The sequence below is a fragment of the Oncorhynchus keta genome, unplaced genomic scaffold (assembly GCF_023373465.1).
Source record: "Oncorhynchus keta strain PuntledgeMale-10-30-2019 unplaced genomic scaffold, Oket_V2 Un_contig_2111_pilon_pilon, whole genome shotgun sequence".
NCBI classification, from domain to species: Eukaryota; Metazoa; Chordata; class Actinopteri; order Salmoniformes; family Salmonidae; genus Oncorhynchus; species Oncorhynchus keta.
Genome location: NW_026282320.1, coordinates 56,368 through 79,318, shown reverse-complemented (window position 1 = coordinate 79,318; position 22,951 = coordinate 56,368). Strand labels below are relative to the sequence as shown.

The following is a 22,951-nucleotide window of genomic DNA, read 5'->3' as shown; positions in this document are numbered from 1 at the left end:
CCATCTATTTTGTGAAGTGCACCAGTCCCTCCTGCAGCTAAGCACCCCCACAACATGATGCTGCCACCCACGTGCTTCCCGGTTGGGATGGTGTTCTTCAGCTTGCAAGCCTTCCCCCTTTTCCTCCAAACATAATGATGGTCATTATGGCCAAAAAGTTCTATATTTGTTTCATTAGACCAGAGGACATTTCTCCAAAAAGTACGATCTTTGTCCCCATGTGCAGTTGCAAACTGTAGTCTGGCTTTTTATGTCAGTTTTGGAGCAGTGGCTTCTTCCTAGCTGTGCGGCATTTCGGGTTCCATATAGGACTCGTTTTACTGTGGATATAGACACTTTTGTATCTGTTTCCTCCAGCATCTTCACAAGATCCTTTGCTGTTGTTCTGGGATTGATTTGCACTTTTCAGACCAAAGTATATTAATCTCTAGGAGACAGAACGAGTCTCCTTCCTGAACGGTATGATGGCTGCGTGGTCCCATGGTGTTTATACTTGCATACTATTGTTTGTACATGATGAATGTGGTACCTTCAGGCATTTGGAAATTTCTCCCAACGAAGAACGGGACTTGTGGAGGTCTACCATGTTTTCTGGGGTCGTGGCTGATTGCTTTTGATTTTCCCATGACGTCAAGCAAAGAGGCACTGAGCTTGAAGGTAGGCCTTGAAATACATCCACAGGTACACCTCCAATTGACTCAAATGATGTCAATTAGCCTATCAGACGCTTCTAAAGCTATGATATCATTTTCTGGAATTTTCCGAGCTGTTTAAAGGCACAGTCAACTAGGTGTATGTAAACTTCTGACCCACTGGAATTGTGATACAGTGAATTATAAGTGAAGTAATCTGTCTGTTAACAATTGCTGGAAAAATTACTTGTGTCATGCACAAAGTAGATGTCCTAACCGACTTGACTTCCGACTTAAACTTCCGACTTCAACTGTGTGTGTGTGTATATATATATATATATATATATATATATATATATAGAGAGAGAGAGAGAGAGAGAGAGATGGGAGAGAGGGAGATACGGAGAGATGGAGAGAGGAACAGAGATAAAGAGAGAGAGAGAGAGAGAGAGAGAGAGAGAGAGAGAGAGAGAGAGAGAGAGAGAGAGAAAGAGAGAGAGAGAGAGAGACAGAGAAAAGAGAGAGAGGAGAGAGAGAGGGGGAGACAGACATAAAGAGGGAGAGAGAGGAGAGAGAGAGAGAGAGAGAGAGAGGGAGAGAGAGGGGGAGAGACAGAGAGAGGGACAGAGATAAAGAGAGAGAGAGGGAGAGAGAGAGAGAGGGGAGAGAGAGGGAGAGGGAGAGAGAGAGAGAGGAGAGAGAGAGAGACAGAGAGAGAGAGAGACAGGGATAAAGAGAGGAGAGAGAGAGGGGGGAGAGGGACAGACATAAAGAGGAGAGAGAGGGAGAGAGAGAGAGAGAGAGAGAGAGAGAGGGAGAGAGGGAGAGACAGAGAGAGGACAGAGATAAAGAGAGAGAGAGGGAGAGAGAGAGAGAGAGAGAGAGGGAGAGAGAGAGAGAGAGAGAGAGAGAGAGAGGAGAGAGAGAGAGAGAGAGAGAGAGAGAGAGAGAGAGAGAGAGACAGAGAGAGACAGACAGACAGACAGACAGACAGACAGACAGACAGACAGACAGACAGACAGACAGACAGACAGACAGACAGACAGACAGACAGACAGACAGACAGACAGACAGACAGACAGAGATAGAGATAGAGATAGAGAGAGAGAGAAATATAAGGAGGGGGTGTGCGGTCAAAGACTCTTCCTGAAGAGGATTCTGAATTCATTTAATGAAGCAGCAGGCTGTATTTCATGAGGAAAGAGGGACAGACCAGACTAGACCAGACCAGACCAGACCAGACCAGACTAGACTAGACAAGACTAGACTGGACTAGACCAGACCAGACCGGACTGGACTAGACCAGACCAGACCAGACCAGACTAGACCAGACCAGACTGGACCAGACCAGACCAGACTAGACTAATCCAGACGAGTCCAGACCAGAGGGACAGACCAGACCGTACCAGACCAGACAAAATAGAATCACAGTTAACTACATAGCAGTTCAAACAAGGTAGTTTAGCACAGGCTGAGTCTCCAACTGGATCTTGTCACAGAGCCACAATTACAAAGTCATTTGTGTGACAGCGTCAACAGTTAAAGTTAAACTAAAGCTTGACTCGTCTTCTCTCTGATGTTCATGTTCAGCACTAAAACCTCTCAGCTTAACTCAGCACTGGGAGCGTATGGTGTTCTGTTATGTAGTTCAGCTGCTTGAGGATTGATCCTCCTGGTTAATCACACAGTAATCAGAGGATTGATCCTCCTGGTTAATCATACAGTAATCAGAGGATTGATCCTCCTGGTTAATCATACAGTAATCAGAGGATTGATCCTCCTGGTTAAAGATATAGTAATCAGAGGATTGATCCTCCTGGTTAATCACACAGTAATCAGAGGATTGATCCTCCTGGTTAATCATATAGTAATCAGAGGATTGATCCTCCTGGTTAATCACACAGTAATCAGAGGATTGATCCTCCTGGTTAATCACACAGTAATCAGAGGATTGATCCTCCTGGTTAATCACACAGTAATCAGAGGATTGATCCTCCTGGTTAATCATATAGTAATCAGAGGATTGATCCTCCTGGTTAATCACACAGTAATCAGAGGATTGATCCTCCTGGTTAATCACACAGTAATCAGAGGATTGATCCTCCTGGTTAATCATATAGTAATCAGAGGATTGATCCTCCTGGTTAATCACACAGTAATCAGAGGATTGATCCTCCTGGTTAATCATATAGTACTCAGAGGATTGATCCTCCTGGTTAATCATATAGTAATCAGAGGATTGATCCTCCTGGTTAATCACACAGTAATCAGAGGATTGATCCTCCTGGTTAATCATATAGTAATCAGAGGATTGATCCTCCTGGTTAATCATACAGTAATCAGAGGATTGATCCTCCTGGTTAATCATATAGTACTCAGACGGTATGAACAGGCCTGGAGCACAGTACTCAGAGGGTATGAACAGGCCTGGAGCACAGTACTCAGAGGGTATGAACAGGCCTGGAGCACAGTACTCAGACGGTATGAACAGGCCTGGAGCACAGTACTCAGTCCTTCCTCTAACGCAGCTGTGTAATGGAAATGTGTTGCTTGAAGAGAAAAGCAGGCTTTGCCCCAGATAAATGTGTAAGTGATTGCTTTGCACAACACTTTCTCTCTATCCTCGGTTACATAAACACTGTTCTGTCATTCTATTCACAGTTTCCCCCAATTATTCACCCATATTTAATTTTGTATAATTTTTTTCTTTTAACAATATTTCATCACCACCAACTCCGTGACTGGTTATGGTAATATGGTTGCCCTTCATTCTAATGATAACATCCTCACTATGTATGAAATGCAGGATTGTTGTTTCTCTATGTTGATATTAGGTCTAGGTTTGATAATAGATTAACTATATGTTGGTATTAGGTCTAGGTTTGATAATAGATTAACTACTGTATATGTTGGTTATTAGGTCTAGGTTTGATGATAGATTAACTACATGTTGGTATTAGGTCTAGGTTTGATGGTAGATTAACTATATGTTGGTATTAGGTCTAGGTTTGATGATAGATTAACTACATGTTGGTATTAGGTCTAGGTTTGATGATAGATTAACTACTGTATATGTTGGTATTAGGTCTAGGTTTGATGATAGATTAACTACATGTTGGTATTAGGTCTAGGTTTGATGATAGATTAACTACATGTTGGTATTAGGTCTAGGTTTGATGATAGATTAACTACATGTTGGTATTAGGTCTAGGTTTGATGATAGATTAACTACATGTTGGTATGAGGTCTAGGTTTGATGATAGATTAACTACATGTTGGTATTAGGTCTAGGTTTGATGATAGATTAACTACATGTTGGTATTAGGTCTAGGTTTGATGATAGATTAACTACATGTTGGTATTAGGTCTAGGTTTGATGATAGATTAACTACATGTTGGTATTAGGTCTAGGTTTGATGATAGATTAACTACATGTTGGTATTAGGTCTAGGTTTGATGATAGATTAACTACATGTTGGTATGAGGTCTAGGTTTGATGATTGAGATTAACTACATGTTGGTATGAGGTCTAGGTTTGATGATAGATTAACTATATGTTGGTATTAGGTCTAGGTTTGATGATAGATTAACTACATGTTGGTATTAGGTCTAGGTTTGATGATAGATTAACTACATGTTGGTATTAGGTCTTGGTTTGATGATAGATTAACTACATGTTGGTATTAGGTCTAGGTTTGATGATAGATTAACTACATGTTGGTATTAGGTCTAGGTTTGATGATAGATTAACTACATGTTGGTATGAGGTCTAGGTTTGATGATAGATTAACTATATGTTGGTATTAGGTCTAGGTTTGATGATAGATTAACTACATGTTGGTATTAGGTCTAGGTTTGATGATAGATTAACTACATGTTGGTATTAGGTCTTGGTTTGATGATAGATTAACTACATGTTGGTATTAGGTCTAGGTTTGATGATAGATTAACTACATGTTGGTATTAGGTCTAGGTTTGATGATAGATTAACTACATGTTGGTATTAGGTCCACAGTACTCATTCTGTGACTTGACATATGTTACGTTTGGTATGGTATGTATTTGTTTGTGGATGTTCGTCACCCATTTCGTATTTGATATGTTACGAATTGCAATTCATATATGTTACAAATTTGCTAAATTTACAATATGGTCTGAACTTGCAAATGTATGTTATGTTACGAATGCCAATTTGTTGTGGCTAACATTAGCTAGGTGGCAAAAACTAAATGTGGCTAACATTAGTTCGGGTTAAGGTTAGGAGTTAGGTTAAAGTGATAAGGTTAGGGTAAGAGGAAATGTTAGCTAGATGGGTTATGTCTTATGTATCAATACCAAACGTAACCTATCATACTAATCTGAATGTGTCGGATTTACATTTACTATGTTACATCTCGTCTATGAGGCCAGGCTGCATCCAGAGATAATTCCTCTCTCTTGATCGTGATCCCTGTGATATTCAGAATGCATTGACCCCACAGGCATCTGGTTTCATCAAACCGGATAATCAACGTAATTGAGTCATCAAATCAGCGTAATTAAGGTTGTTAGGAGCCGAACAATGAATACTTCAGACAGAGACACACCAGGTTCCCCTCCCTCCTTCTCTTAGATAACAAAAATAGTTAATTTGCTCAGTCCTCCCACTCTGTCTGTGTGTGTGTGTGAGAAAGATTTAGGAGTTAATTGCTCAGTGGTTGGTCCCACCTCTCTGGTCCTCCGAATCACGTCCCTCCACCCTGACATGGGCGTCCTGTTGATGGAGGTAATCAGAGAAGGCAGCTAACAGAAGAGCCAGTCAGCACACCCAGGTGTACAGCGGCCATTTTGATTTTGACAGACATTAATTCAGACCAGCAGGCGTCATGCAGGAGCGGGGCGGTGAAACAGCTGTCAGACAGCGTTGTGTGTGTGCGTGCGTGTGTGTGTGTGTCTGTGTGTGCGTGCGTGCGTGAGGGGGAGTGGGGGGGGTACAGTACAGAGGAGCAGTGGTGTTCAGTCAGATCCTGAAATCGTAATGTACTCATGTATCCTACCATGGGTCTGAACCCCTAATGTATCCTACCATGGGTCTGAACCCCTAATGTATCCTACCATGGGTCTGAACCCCTAATGTATCCTACCATGGGTCTGAACCCCTAATGTATCCTACCATGGGTCTGAACCCCTAATGTATCCTACCATGGGTCTGAAGCCCTAATGTATCCTACCATGGGTCTGAAGCCCTAATGTATCCTACCATGGGTCTGAACCCCTAATGTATCCTACCATGGGTCTGAAGCCCTAATGTATCCTACCATGGGTCTGAACCCCTACTGTATCCTACCATGGGTCTGAACCCCTAATGTATCCTACCATGGGTCTGAAGCCCTAATGTAACCTACCATGGGTCTGAAGCCCTAATGTATCCTACCATGGTTCTGAACCCCTAATGTAACCTACCATGGGTCTGAACCCCTAATGTATCCTACCATGGGTCTGAAGCCCTAATGTATCCTACCATGGGTCTGAAGCCCTAATGTATCCTACCATGGGTCTGAAGCCCTAATGTAACCTACCATGGGACTGAACCCCAAATGTTCCTACCATGGGTCTGAAGCCCTAATGTAACCTACCATGGGTCTGAAGCCCTAATGTATCCTACCATGGGTCTGAACCCCTAATGTATCCTACCATGGGTCTGAACCCCTAATGTATCCTACCATGGGTCTGAACCCCTAATGTATCCTACCATGGGTCTGAAGCCCTAATGTATCCTACCATGGGTCTGAACCCCTAATGTATCCTACCATGGGTCTGAAGCGCTAATGTATCCTACCATGGGTCTGAAGCCCTAATGTATCCTACCATGGTTCTGAACCCCTAATGTAACCTACCATGTGTCTGAACCCCTAATGTATCCTACCATGGGTCTGAACCCTAATGTATCCTACCATGGGTCTGAAGCCCTAATGTATCCTACCATGGGTCTGAACCCCTAATGTATCCTACCATGGGTTTGAAGCCCTAATGTATCCTACCCTGGGTCTGAACCCCTAATGTATCCTACCATGGGTCTGAAGCCCGAATGTAACCTACCATGGGTCTGAACCCCTAATGTATCCTACCATGGGTCTGAAGCCCTAATGTATCCTACCATGGTTCTGAACCCCTAATGTAACCTACCATGGGTCTGAACCCCTAATGTATCCTACCATGGGTCTGAACCCCTAATGTATCCTACCATGGGTCTGAAGCCCTAATGTATCCTACCATGGGTCTGAACCCCTAATGTATCCTACCATGGGTCTGAACCCCTAATGTATCCTACCATGGGTCTGAACCCATAATGTATCCTACCCTGGGTCTGAAGCCCTAATGTATCCTACCATGGGTCTGAACCCCTAATGTATCCTACCATGGGTCTGAACCCCTAATGTATCCTACCATGGGTCTGAAGCCCTAATGTAACCTACCATGGGTCTGAACCCCTAATGTATCCTACCCTGGGTCTGAACCCCTAATGTATCCTACCATGGTTCTGAACCCCTAACGTATCCTACCATGGGTCTGAACCCCTAATGTAACCTACCATGGGTCTGAACCCCTAATGTATCCTACCATGGGTTTGAAGCCCTAATATGGAATAGGATGTCATTTGGAAGGCCTGCCAGTCCTTAGTTAACAGTCATCTTCTATATGTCTCATCAGGAGGCCCAGCGGCCGACAAAGAGAAGAAGAGAGAATTCAACGAGGTGTCACAGCTCCTTAAGATTAAGAAAATCCAATCCCTGGACGGAGAGAGAGAGAGGAAAAGAGAGGGAGAGAGACAGAGAGAGAGAGAGAGAGAGAGAGAGAGAGAGAGAGAGAGAGAGAGAGAGAGAGAGAGGATGAGAGAGAGAGAGAGAGAGAGAGAGAGAGAGAGAGATGGGAGAGGATGGAGAGAGAGGAGAGAGAGAGGAGGGAGAGAGAGGAGGAGAGAGAGAGAGAGAGAGAGAGAGGATGAGAGGATGGAGAGAGAGCGAGCATTATTACTGTACCAATTATTATTAGCAGTACCAAACATTATTATTCTGCTTGGTACTGCATCAGTTTATCTGATGTACCGCACTTTACAAATGTACAATAAACATTACACTTACAAAAGTTATAAAAGATTTAAGACATATTAAATGTCATATTCTGAATATATACCGTGTTGTAATGATGTGCAAATAGTTAAAGTACAAAAGTAAATAAACTAAATAATAAACATTAATACTGGTTGTATTTACAATGGAATTTGTTCTTCACTGGTTGACCTCTTCTTGTGGCAACCGGTCACATATCTTGCTGCTGTGATGGAACACTGTGAAATGTTACTATTCTCTCTCTCTTTCTCTCTCTCTCTCTCTCTGTCTCTCCCTATCTCTCTCCCCCTTCTCTCCCCATCCTATCCCCTCCCACCTATCCCCTCCCACCTATCCCCTCCCACCTATCCCCTCTAGTCTCCAGTGGCAGATTCCTCTGACTTTAGCAGTGGGGAATTCGACTTACAAATCATCAGAAGTCATCCTCTGGATCTCCAATAAAACAGGTACCTTCTAACTGCCTCTCTTCACATCTACTCTCATCCACACCACAACCATGGTAACCACTAGAGGTACCACCACAACCATGGTAACCACTAGAGGTATCACCACAACCATGGTAACCACTAGAGGTACCACCACAACCATGGTAACCACTAGAGGTACCACCACAACCATGGTAACCACTAGAGGTACCACCACAACCATGGTAACCACTAGAGGTATCACCACAACCATGGTAACCACTAGAGGTATCACCACAACCATGGTAACCACTAGAGGTACCACCACAACCATGGTAACTACTAGAGGTACCACCACAACCATGGTAACCACTAGAGGTACCACCACAACCATGGTAACCACTAGAGGTATCACCACAACCATGGTAACCACTAGAGGTACCACCACAACCATGGTAACCACTAGAGGTACCACCACAACCATGGTAACCACTAGAGGTACCACCACAACCATGGTAACCACTAGAGGTATCACCACAGGGTAACCACTAGAGGTGTCACCACAACCATGGTAACCACTAGAGGTGTCACCACAACCATAGTAACCACTAGAGGTATCACCACAACCATAGTAACCACTAGAGGTATCACCACAACCATGGTAACCACTAGAGGTATCACCACAACCATAGTAACCACTAGAGTATCACCACAACCATGGTAACCACTAGAGGTACCACCACAACCATGGTAACCACTAGAGGTATCACCACAACCATAGTAACCACTAGAGTAACCACTAGAGGTACCACCACAACCATGGTAACCACTAGAGGTACCACCACAACCATGGTAACCACTAGAGGTACCACCACAACCATGGTAACCACTAGAGGTACCACCACAACCATAGTAACCACTAGAGGTACCACCACAACCATAGTAACCACTAGAGGTACCACCACAACCATGGTAACCATAGAGGTGTCACCACAACCATGGTAACCACTAGAGATATCACCACAACCATGGTAACCACTAGAGATATCACCACAACCATGGTAACCACTAGAGGTACCACCACAACCATGGTAACCACTAGAGGTGTCACCACAACCATGGTAACCACTAGAGATATCACAACAACCATAGTAACCACTAGAGGTATCACCACAACCATAGTAACCACTAGAGTACCACCACAACCATAGTAACCACTAGAGGTATCACCACAACCATAGTAACCACTAGAGTACCACCACAACCATAGTAACTACTACGAGTGTTCCTGCTGCATATCCAATATACACCAGTATTTTACACCACAAGCTATTTTACAGTAGTGTTCCTGCTACATATCCAATATACACCAGCTATTTTACAATAGTGTTCCTGCTGCATATCCAATATACACCAGCTATTTTACAGTAGTGTTCCTGCTGCATATCCAATATACACCAGCTATTTTACAGTAGTGTTCCTGCTGCATATCCAATATACACCAGCTATTTTACAGTAGTGTTCCTGCTGCATATCAATATACACCAGCTATTTTACAGTAGTGTTTCTGCTGCATATCCAATATACACCAGCTATTTTACAGTAGTGTTCCTGCTGCATATCCAATATACACCAGCTATTTTACAGTAGTGTTCCTGCTGCATATCCAATATACACCAGCTATTTTACAGTAGTGTTCCTGCTGCATATCCAATATACACCAGCTATTTTACAGTAGTGTTCCTGCTGCATATCCAATATACACCAGCTATTTTACAGTAGTGTTCCTGCTGCATATCCAATATACACCAGCTATTTTACAGTAGTGTTCCTGCTGCATATCCAATATACACCAGCTATTTTACAGTAGTGTTTCTGCTGCATATCCAATATACACCAGCTATTTTACAGTAGTGTTCCTGCTGCATATCCAATATACACCAGCTATTTTACAGTAGTGTTCCTGCTGCATATCCAATATACACCAGCTATTTTACAGTAGTGTTCCTGCTGCATATCCAATATACACCAGCTATTTTACAGTAGTGTTCCTGCTGCATATCCAATATACACCAGCTATTTTACAGTAGTGTTACTGCTGCATATCCAATATACACCAGCTATTTTACAGTAGTGTTCCTGCTGCATATCCAACATACACCAGCTGTTTTACAGTAGTGTTCCTGCTGCATATCCAATATACACCAGCTATTTTACAGTAGTGTTCCTGCATATCCAATATACACCAGCTATTTTACAGTAGTGTTCCTGCTGCATATCCAATATACACCAGCTATTTTACAGTAGTGTTCCTGCTGCATATCCAATATACACCAGCTATTTTACAGTAGTGTTCCTGCTGCATATCCAATATACACCAGCTATTTTACAGTAGTGTTCCTGCTGCATATCCAATATACACCAGCTATTTTACAGTAGTGTTCCTGCTGCATATCCAATATACACCAGCTATTTTACAGTAGTGTTCCTGCTGCATATCCAATATACACCAGCTATTTTACAGTAGTGTTCCTGCTGCATATCCAACATACACTATTTTACAGTAGTGTTCCTGCTGCATATCCAATATACACCAGCTATTTTACAGTAGTGTTCCTGCTGCATATCCAATATACACCAGCTATTTTACAGTAGTGTTCCTGCTGCATATCCAATATACACCAGCTATTTTACAGTAGTGTTCCTGCTGCATATCCAATATACACCAGCTATTTTACAGTAGTGTTCCTGCTGCATATCCAATATACACCAGCTATTTTACAGTAGTGTTCCTGCTGCATATCCATCATACACCAGTAGTCTTCCTGCTGCATATCCAATATACACCAGCTATTTTACAGTAGTGTTCCTGCTGCATATCCAATATACACCAGCTATTTTACAGTAGTGTTCCTGCTGCATATCCAATATACACCAGCTATTTTACAGTAGTGTTCCTGCTGCATATCCAATATACACCAGCTATTTTACAGTAGTGTTCCTGCTGCATATCCAATATACACCAGCTATTTTACAGTAGTGTTATCCAATATACACCAGCTGTAGTGTTCCTGCTGCATATCCAATATACACCAGCTATTTTACAGTAGTGTTCCTGCTGCATATAGTGTTCCAATCCATACACCAGCTATTTTACAGTAGTGTTCCTGCTGCATATCCAATATACACCAGCTGTTTTACAGTAGTGTTCCTGCTGCATATCCAATATACACCAGCTATTTTACAGTAGTGTTCCTGCTGCATATCCAATATACACCAGCTATTTTACAGTAGTGTTCCTGCTGCATATCAATATACACCAGCTATTTTACAGTAGTGTTCCTGCTGCATTCCAATATACACCAGCTGTGTTCCTGCTGCATATCCAATATACACCAGCTATTTTACAGTAGTGTTCCTGCTGCATATCCAACATACACCAGCTGTTTTACAGTAGTGTTCCTGCTGCATATCAATATACACCAGCTATTTTACAGTAGTGTTCCTGCTGCATATCCAATATACACCAGCTATTTTACAGTAGTGTTCTTGCATATCCAATATACACCAGCTATTTTACAGTAGTGTTCCTGCTGCATATCAATATACACCAGCTATTTTACAGTAGTGTTCCTGCTGCATATCAATATACACCAGCTATTTTACAGTAGTGTTCCTGCTGCATATCCAATATACACCAGCTATGTTTTTACAGTAGTGTTCCTGCTGCATATCCAATATACACCAGCTATTTTACAGTAGTGTTCCTGCTGCATATCCAATATACACCAGCTATTTTACAGTAGTGTTCCTGCTGCTATTTTACAGTAGTGTTCCTGCTGCATATCATACACCAGCTATTTTACAGTAGTGTTCCTGCTGCATATCCAACATACACCAGCTGTTTTACAGTAGTGTTCCTGCTGCATATCCATATGCAAAGTAATTTACAGTAGTTTCCTGTCTGCATATCTGAATTTGTCCTAATGTGTGTTTGCGTCTCTGTCCTTGTGGGTGCGTAGTGTTCCTGTGAACCAAGGGCCCACACATGATTAAACAGAGTGTTCGCGTGACGACGTGTTCGGCCTGCAGATTTTAGAGGCTAGTGTTCACTGGTTGAATTAGGTGCCAGTGAATTTTACACTGTGTCACCGAGAGCCACAAGTCCCCTGTCTTTGTCTTTCCTGCTTACAAACCACTTTTTACAGTAGTACGCTCCGTATCACAGGTGTATCTATCTCCGTGGCTGGCTGTGTTACTGTGTTCCTAAATCACACCCTATTCCCATATTTTGACTACTTTTGACTCAATCCCAGCTATTTGAATGTAATTTCTTTATTTAACTATACAAGTCAGTTAATTCATAAGAACACATTCTTATTTACAATGACACCTGCTATTTTACAGTGGGGTTAACTGCCTTGTTCAGGGGTAGAACAACATTATTTTTAAAACTTTTGTCAGCTCAGGGATTCGATCCAGCAACCTTTACAGTAGTGTTTGGCCCAATATAACCATTTTACAGTAGTGTTTCTGCTGCATATCTATACCTGCTATTTACTACCTGCCGCATATCCAATATACACCAGCTATTTTACTAGTGTTCCGCCCCTATTGGCTACCTGCCGCCCCCTATTTTACTACCTGCTGCCCCCAATATTGGCTACCTGCCGCCCCTTACTGGCTACCTGCCGCCCCCTATTTTACTACCTGCCGCCCCCTGCCGCTTTTTACTACCTGTTCCTGCCCCGTATTGGCTACCTGCCGCCCCTATATTGGCTTCCTGCCGCCCATACCTATTGGCTACCTGCCGCCCCTATTTTACCTGTAGTGTTCCTACCTGCCAATATACCCAGCTATTTTACTAGTGTTCCTGCTGCATTGGCTACCTGCCGCCCGTTGTGTGCCTTTTGGGATACAGTATAGGGACCAGGAGCAGTATGTTCCTGCTGCATTCAATTTAGAGTGTAACTTCCAGTGACGTTTGTCAATGAAGATCTTGCAGCTATTTTACAGTATTTCCTGCCCCATTCTCCCCTAACCCCTATTTTAGAATGGTTCCTGTTGCAATATGAACCCTGCTGTGCTCATCGCACCAGGCTATTCCAAGAGTGTTCTGGAACAAATACACCAGCTATTTTACGTAGGCTGTGTGAGACCAATATACGTTGCTGTTTTAATGTAGTCTGAACTATAGGGTATGACCATTTTAGTGGTTTCCTGCTACTCAATATCTTGCTTCAGTACGTTCCTGCGATGACTGGAATATAGCCTCCACTATTTTACCTAGCAGCCAGCAATCTGAACCAGGCTTTTTACAGTAGTGTTCCTGCTGCATATCCAATCTACACCAGCTGTTTTACTGTATGTTCTGCTGCATATCCAATCTGTCTCAGCTATTTTACAGTAGTGTTCCTGCTGCATATCTCTGTCTGTCTTACAGTAGTGTTCTCTGCTGCATATCTATACACCAGCTATCTTCTCCTCTGTTCTCTCTGCTGTCTCTCTCTCTATACACCAGCTCATTTTCTCTCCTGTCTGTCTGTCTCTCTACACCAGCTATTTTACAGTAGTCTTCCTCTCTACATCTCTCTCTCTTGTTTTACTAGTGTTCCTGCTGCATATCAATATACACCAGCTCCCTGTCTGTTCCTGCTGCATATCAATATCACCAGCTATTTTACAGTCTGTCTGCTCTCTCCAATATACTCCAGCTCTCTTATCTCTGTCTCCTGCTGCATATCTATCTCTATTTTACAGTAGTGTTCTGCTGCATATCTATACACTCTATTTTACAGTAGTGTTCCTGCTGCATATCCAATATACACACACACACACGTTCGTACATATCCTAGTAGTCTGAATCCCTCAGTAGTGTCCATTAGCTATCCCATTTTTGTTATTGAGCCTCGCTGCACCATAGAGCTTGGCTATTTTACAATAGTGTTCCTGCATCTGCACACAGCTGGGGACAGTAGGTTCACTGACAGACTGTGTTTTACAGTAGTGTTCCTGGAATCAGTCTTCCATGTCTCCTCTCTGTGTGTGTGTGTGTGTGTGTGTGTGTGTGTGTGTGTGTGTGTGTGTGTGTGCCCACACATGTGTTGTGTGTGTGTGTGTGTGTGTGTGTGTGTGTGTGTGTGTGGTGTGTGTGTGTGTGTTCACACCAGGGCCATAAGTCCCCTGTCTTTGTCTTTATTACAAACCACTTCGGCTACGCTCCGCCTGGGTGTATCAGCTCCATGGCTGGCTGTGTCTGTGTTACATCACACCTATTCCCTATATTATGACTACTTTTGAGCCAATCCCTATTTGAATGTAATTCTTTATTTAACAAGAAGGTTTTCAGGAAGAACACATTCTTATTTACAATGACGCCTGCTGGGGTACATGGGGTTAACTGCTTGTTCAGGGGTAGTTTATTTTTTAAAACTTTTGTCAGCTCTATTCGATCCAGCAACCTTTCTGTTATTTACCCAACGTTTCCACTAGGATGGTCCACTCTACCTGCCAGCCCCATGCTCCTCATTCAAGAGGCCCCCTTCAGGATGGTCCCCTCTACCTGCCAGCCCCTTATTGGCTACCTCCGTATATGTACAAGAGGGTTTCAGGATGGTCCCCTCTTTACCTGCCGCTCCATGCTCTCTGTTTATTTACAAGAGGCCCCCTTCAGGATGGTCCCCTCTACCTACCAGCTCCATGCTCTCTGTTTATTTACAAGAGGGTTTCAGGATGGTCCACTCTACCTGCCAGCTCCATTCTCTTTTTGTATATGTACAAGAGGGTTTCAGGATTCAATTTAGGGAGTGTAACTTCCAGTCGTTTGTTAATGAAGATCTTTTCACCATTTACCTTCCCCATTCTCCCAGCTCCTTTTAGAATGGTTCCTGTTGTATAACCCTTTACAAGAGGGTTTCAGGATGGTCTGGAACAAACTCTACAGCCACGTAGCTCCATATCGTCTTAATGTATCTGAACAAGAGGGTTGACCAGGATGGTTTGCTACTCAATGTCTTGCTTCATGCTCTCTGTTTATTTACAAGAGGGTTTCCAGGATGGCTCCACTCTCTCTCAGCTCTCTCTCTCTCTTTCTTCTCAAGATCTTTCAGGATGGTCCACTCTCTGTCAGTCTCCATGCTCTCTGTCCTCTATTTCTGTCTGTTTCTCTGGTCTCTCTCTCTCTCTGCTCCATGCTCTCTGTATCTCTACTCTCTCTTTCAGGATCTCTCCACTCTCTCTGCCTGCTCCATCTCTCTCTGTATATCTCAAGTATTTCTGGATCTCTCCACTCTACAGCCAGCTCTCTATCTCTCTGTCTCTCTTTACAAGAGGGTTTCTCTCCACTCTCTCACAGCCACACACCATGTACTCTCTGTAGTCTGAACAAGGGTCCATTAGCTATCCCATTTTGTTATTGAGCCTCGCTGCTTTCTCTCTGTCTGCACACATGGTGGGACAGACTGTGTCCACTCTTTGGGGACAGCCAGCTCCATGCTCTCTGTATATTTACAAGTGTGTTTCAGGATGGTCCACTCTGTGTGTGTGCTGTGTGCTCTCTGTTTTTCATTAATATGGTCCACCCATCTACCCTAAATCAGCCTAGCCAGCTCCATGCTCTCTGTTTATTTACAAGAGGGTTTCAGGATGGTCACTCTACAGCCAGCTCCATTCTCTCTGTTTATTTACAAGAGGGTTTCAGGATGGTCCACTCTACAGCCAGCTCCATGCTCTCTGTTTATTTACAAGAGGGTTTCAGGATGGTCACTCTACAGCCAGCTCCATGCTCTCTGTTATTTACAAGAGGGTTTCAGGATGGTCCACTCTACAGCCAGCTCCATGCTCTCTATTTATTTACAAGAGGTTTCAGGATGGTCCACTCAACAGCCAGCTCCATTTCTCTGTATATGTACAAGAGGGTTCAGTTGGTCCACTCTACAGCCAGCTCCATGCTCTCTGTTTATTTACAAGAGGGTTTCAGGATGGTCCACTCTACAGCCAGCTCCATTCTCTCTGTAACAAGAGGGTTTCAGGATGGTCACTCTACAGCCAGCTCCATGCTCTCTGTAAACAAGAGGGTTTCAGGATAGTCACTCTAAGCCAGCTCCATTCTCTCTGTTTATTTCCAAGAGGTTTCAGGATGGTCCACTCTACAGCCAGCTCCATGCTCTCTGTATATTTACAAGAGGGTTTCAGGATGGTCCACTCTACAGCCAGCTCCATGCTCTGTTTATTTACAAGAGGTTTCAGGATGGTCCACTCTAAGCCAGCTCCATGCTCTCTGTTTATTTACAAGAAGTTTCAGGATGGTCCACTCTACAGCCAGCTCCATGCTCTCTGTATATTTACAGAGGGTTTCAGGATGGTCCACTCTACAGCCAGCTCCATGCTCTCTGTATACTTACAAGAGGTTTCAGGATGGTCCACTCTGTGCTCTCTGTATATTTACAAGAGGTTTCAGGATGGTCCAGTCTACAGCCAGCTCCATGCTCTCTGTATATTTACAAGAGGAGGATGGTCCACTCTACAGCCAGCTCCATGCTCTCTGTATATTTACAAGAGAGTTTCAGGATGGTCCAGTCTAACATTGATAATGTGTCTGATTCCTCATTTTCACCTCGAATAGAACTATAGGGACTTGTGTCAGTGTTTTTTTCTTGTTATAAGTGCTGAGGAACTTTAAACATGTCTGTTACTATAGACAGTAAACCTTTAAATCTTTGTTGCATTCTTCCCAGTAAACCTTTAAACATGTCTGTTGCAAATGTACACAGTGTTTCCTTCTACTATTAGCTGTAAACCTTTAAATGTCTCCACACTATCAGATAGTAAACCTTTAAACATTTTCTGTAAAGATTAGAAAAATTTAAAAAAAAAAAAAAAAACAAAAATGTCAATTATATAGACAGATAAATAGTTAAGCAGTTAGATTAAACAACTCCTTTGTAAGATGTCTGTATTAAAATTAAATATGTATGGAAACAGGTAAATTAACACTCCTCAGTTAGCAGGCTCAAGGTAGCAAAAACTAACTAGACAGAAATTGTTAAACAAGTTAGAAATGATTTAAACATGTCTTTGCTGTAGGCTACTATTTAAACAGTTAACAAAAAAGAATGTATGTCATATAAAATATATTCACTATAGACAGTATTAAAATAAAACTTACCAGAAAACATGTCTGTCCTTGGCTCAGACAGTGTAACATGTGGCGCTCAATGGCATCTCATTAAACGTGTGCTGATCTATGAGAATCAGCTGTACATGTGATGGAAGAATGCACTGTGCATGTCTGTTTGTATAGACCATTGAATTGGGAATGTTTATACTATGCCACAGTACCTTTAGAATTACCTTATGTGTATCCCACAAAAAAAGGCTCATTTTCAAAACCTAACTTTTTTATAGATGAATTTCAAAAATTCTCAAAATCCCAGGGACAAAACTTCCCATGGAACATTCCGGAGACTATACAGGAAAGGTTCCGAACCATTCTGTTACCCCAAATAAACCTTTAAACATGTCTGTTACTATAGACAGTAAACCTTTAAACATGTCTGTTACTATAGACAGTAAACCTTTAAACATGTCTGTTACTATAGACAGTAAACCTTTAAACATGTCTGTTACTATAGACAGTAAACCTTTAAACATGTCTGTTACTATAGACAGTAAACCTTTAAACATGTCTGTTACTATAGACAGTAAACCTTTAAACATGTCTGTTACTATAGACAGTAAACCTTTAAACATGTCTGTTACTATAGACAGTAAACCTTTAAACATGTCTGTTTCTATAGACAGTAAACCTTTAAACGTGTCTGTTACTATAGACAGTAAACCTTTAAACATGTCTGTTACTATAGACAGTAAACCTTTAAACATGTCTGTTTCTATAGACAGTAAACCTTTAAACATGTCTGTTACTATAGACAGTAAACCTTTAAACATGTCTGTTACTATAGACAGTAAACCTTTAAACATGTCTGTTACTATAGACAGTAAACCTTTAAACATGTCTGTTACTATAGACAGTAAACCTTTAAACATGTCTGTTACTATAGACAGTAAACCTTTAAACATGTCTGTTACTATAGACAGTAAACCTTTAAACATGTCTGTTACTATAGACAGTAAACCTTTAAACATGTCTGTTACTATAGACAGTAAACCTTTAAACATGTCTGTTACTATAGACAGTAAACCTTTAAACATGTCTGTTACTATAGACAGTAAACCTTTAAACATGTCTGTTACTATAGACAGTAAACCTTTAAACATGTCTGTTACTATAGACAGTAAACCTTTAAACATGTCTGTTACTATAGACAGTAAACCTTTAAACATGTCTGTTACTATAGACAGTAAACCTTTAAACATGTCTGTTACTATAGACAGTAAACCTTTAAACATGTCCTATAGACAGTAAACCTTTAAACATGTCTGTTACTATAGACAGTAAACCTTTAAACATGTCTGTTACTATAGACAGTAAACCTTTAAACATGTCCATCATCTCTGTATATATAGCACTGTAAATATAGAGTAAACCTTTAAACTTGTCCATCATCTCTGTATATATAGCACTGTAAATATAGAGTAAACCTTTAAACTTGTCCATCATCTCTGTATATATAGCACTGTAAATATAGAGTAAACCTGTAAACTTGTCCATCATCTCTGTATATATAGAGTAAACCTGTAAACTTGTCCATCATCTCTGTATATATAGAGTAAACCTGTAAACATGTCCATCATCTCTGTATATATAGCACTGTAAATATAGAGTAAACCTGTAAACTTGTCCATCATCTCTGTATATATAGCACTGTAAATATAGAGTAAACCTTTAAACTTGTCCATCATCTCTGTATATATAGAGTAAACCTTTAAACTTGTCCATCATCTCTGTATATATAGAGTAAACCTTTAAACTTGTCCATCATCTCTGTAAATATAGCACTGTAAATATAGAGTAAACCTTTAAACATGTCCATCATCTTTGTATATATAGCACTGTAAATATAGAGTAAACCTTTAAACTTGTCCATCATCTCTGTATATATAGCACTGTAAATATAGAGTAAACCTTTAAACTTGTCCATCATCTCTGTATATATAGCACTGTAAATATAGAGTAAACCTTTAAACTTGTCCATCATCTCTGTATATATAGCACTGTAAATATAGAGTAAACCTTTAAACTTGTCCATCATCTCTGTATATATAGCACTGTAAATATAGAGTAAACCATTAAACTTGTCCATCATCTCTATATATATAGCACTGTAAATATAGAGTAAACCTTTAAACTTGTCCATCATCTCTGTATATATAGCACTGTAAATATAGAGTAAACCTTTAAACTTGTCCATCATCTCTGTATATATAGCACTGTAAATATAGAGTAAACCATTAAACACGTCCATCATGTTTATTTGTTTACAGAGACACACAAAGTGGGCCGGATGGACGATGACATGTGGTTGCTAGGCAACATCAACCAGACTGGGTACTTCCGGGTGAACTCGACCTCCACAACTGGAGGCTCCTCATTGGACAGCTGATGACCAACGCTGAGGTAGGACACTCTTCCTCTTCGTCATCTTCCTCTTCTTCATCTTCCTCTTCTTCCTCCTCTTCATCTTCCTCTTCCTCATCTTTCCTCCTCTTCCGCTTTGTCATCTTCCTCTTCTTCATCGTCCTCTTCTTCCTCCTCTTCCTCCTCTTCCTCATCGTCCTCTTCCTCCTCTTCCTCCTCTTCCGCTTCGTCATCTTCTTCTTCTTCATCTTCCTCTTCTTCCTCTTCTTCATCTTCCTCTTTGTCATCTTCCTCTTCTTCTTCCTCTTCATCTTCCTCTTCTTCATCGTCCTCGTCCTCCTCTTCCTCCTCTTCTGCTTCGTCATCTTCTTCTTCTTCATCTTCCTCTTCTTCCTCCTCTTCATCTTCCTCTTCCTCATCGTCCTCTTCCTCCTCTTCCGCCGTCATCTTCCTCTTCTTCATCGTCCTCTTCCTCCTCTTCTTCATCTTCCTCCTCTTCCTCCTCTTCCGCTTCGTCATCTTCCTCTTCTTCATCATCCTCTTCCTCCCCTTCCTCCTCTTCCTCCTCTTCCGCTTCGTCATCTTCCTCTTCTTCATCGTCCTCTTCCTCCTCTTCCTCCTCTTCCGCTTCGTCATCTTCTTCAACTTCATCTTCCTCTTCTTCCTCCTCTTCATCTTCCATTTTAGTCATCTTCCTCTTCCTCCTCTTCCTCCTCTTCCGCTTCGTCATCTTCCTCTTCTTCATCTTCCTCTTCTTCATCTTCCTCTTCGTCATCTTCCGCTTCTTCATCGTCCTCTTCCTCCTCTTCTTCATCTTCCTCTTTGTCATCTTCCTCTTCTTCTTCCTCTTCATCTTCCTCTTCTTCATCGTCCTCTTCCTCCTCTTCCTCCTCTTCCGCTTCGTCATCTTCTTCTTCCTCCTCTTCCTCCTCTTCCGCTTCGTCATCTTCCTCTTCTTCATCTTCCTCTTTGTCATCTTCCTCTTCGTCATCTTCCGCTTCTTCATCATCCTCTTCCACCTCTTCTTCATCTTCCTCTTTGTCATCTTCCTCTTCTTCTTCTTCTTCATCTTCCTCTTCTTCATCGTCCTCTCTCCTCTTCCTCCTCTTCCGCTTCATCATCTTCTTCTTCCTCTTCTTCCTCCTCTTCATCTTCCTCTTCCTCATCGTCCTCTTCCTCCTCTTCCTCCTCTTCCGCTTCGTCATCTTCCTCTTCTTCATCATCATCTTCCTCCTCTTCGACCTCTTCCTCCTCTTCCTCCTCTTCCGCTTCGTCATCTTCCTCTTCTTCATCGTCCTCTTCCTCCTCTTTCTCCTCTTCCGCTTCGTCATCTTCTTCTTCTTCATCTTCCTCTTCTTCCTCCTCTTCATCTTCCTCTTCCTCATCGTCCTCTTCCTCCTCTTCCTCCTCTTCCTCAGCTTCCGCTTCGTCATCTTCCTCTTCTTCATCTTCCTCTTTGTCATCTTCCTCTTCGTCATCTTCCGCTTCTTCATCGTCCTCTTCCTCCTCTTCTTCATCTTCCTCTTTGTCATCTTCCTCTTCTTCCTCTTCTTCATCTTCCTCCTCTTCCTCCTCGTCATCTGGACCATTAAAGGTTTGAATAAAAATGTAAAAGCAGAAAAATCTATGAAAACCGTTCCACCTTTTACCCTTTTCTCTCCGTAGATCATCTCTGTCGGCAACAGGGCGGGGCTCATCGATGATGTCTTCAATCTGGCCAGGTGCGTTTAATGGCCGCTACTCTTCTCAACCTGTTCTCAGTACAGCCGTTTTTATAGAGTTTAGACACGTCATCTCAGCTACCCTTCTCAACCTGTTCTCAGTACAGCCGTTTTTATAGAGCTTAGACACGTCATCTCAGCTACTCTTCTCAACCTGTTCTCAGTACAGCCATTATTAGACAAAGGGCTAATAATGGAAATAGGAAATACCAATGTTGTGACCAGGAAATACCAATGTTGTGACCAGGAAATACCAATGATGTGACCAGGAAATACCAATGATGTGACCAGGAAATACCAATGTTGTGACCAGGAAATACCAATGATGTGACCAGGAAATACCAATGATGTGACCAGGAAATACCAATGTTGTGACCAGGAAATACCAATGTTGTGACCAGGAAATACCAATGATGTGACCAGGAAATACCAATGATGTGACCAGGAAATACCAATGATGTGACCAGGAAATACCAATGATGTGACCAGGAAATACCAATGATGTGACCAGGAAATACCAATGATGTGACCAGGAAATACCAATGATGTGACCAGGAAATACCAATGATGTGACCAGGAAATACCAATGTTGTGACCAGGAAATACCAATGTTGTGACCAGGAAATACCAATGATGTGACCAGGAAATACCAATGATGTGACCAGGAAATACCAATGTTGTGACCAGGAAATACCAATGATGTGACCAGGAAATACCAATGATGTGACCAGGAAATACCAATGTTGTGACCAGGAAATACCAATGATGTGACCAGGAAATACCAATGTTGTGACCAGGAAATACCAATGATGTGACCAGGAAATACCAATGATGTGACCAGGAAATACCAATGGAAATACCAATGATGTGACCAGGAAATACCAATGATGTGACCAGGAAATACCAATGTTGTGACCAGGAAATACCAATGATGTGACCAGGAAATACCAATGTTGTGAACAGTGTGCCAGGAAACAGGAAATACCAATGATGTGACCAGGAAATACCAATGATGTGACCAGGAAACAGGAAATACCAATGATGTGACCAGGAAATATGTCCAATGTTGTGACCAGGAAATACCAATGTTGTGACAAATGATGTGACCAGGAAATACCAATGATTGACTCAGGAAATACCAATGTTCCGTGACCAGGAAATACCTGGTTGTGACTAGGAAGATGTGACCAGAAAATACCAATGTTGTGACCAGGAAATACCAATGTTGTGACCAGGAAATACTGGCAATGATGTGACCAGGAAATACCAATGTTGGAACCAGAGAAATACCAATGATGTGACAGCTGGACCTACCAATGATGTGTCTTTGAAATATCAATGATGTGACCAGGAAATACCAATGATGTGATCAGGCTCAATACCAATGTTGTGAACAGGTAAATACCAATGTTGTGACCAGGAAATACCAATGTTGTGACCACAGGAAATACCAATGATGTGACCAGGAAATACCAATGATGTGACCAGGAAATACCAATGTTGTCTCCAGGAAATACCAATGATGTGACCAGGAAATACCAATGAT

General features: G+C 42.0%; 1 protein-coding gene across 1 annotated transcript in view; it reads left to right on the top strand.

Moving 5' to 3' along the window:
* Positions 1–22,951, top strand: part of LOC127920901 (thyrotropin-releasing hormone-degrading ectoenzyme-like) — a 135,112-nt gene that overhangs the window by 100,333 nt on the left and 11,828 nt on the right. The window contains exons 5-7 of the mRNA XM_052504922.1: positions 8,099–8,187; positions 19,591–19,723; positions 21,350–21,405. Of these exons, the coding sequence (XP_052360882.1) occupies positions 8,099–8,187; positions 19,591–19,709 (208 nt within the window). The 3' untranslated portion in view covers positions 19,710–19,723; positions 21,350–21,405. The remainder of the gene's footprint in view (positions 1–8,098; positions 8,188–19,590; positions 19,724–21,349; positions 21,406–22,951) is intronic.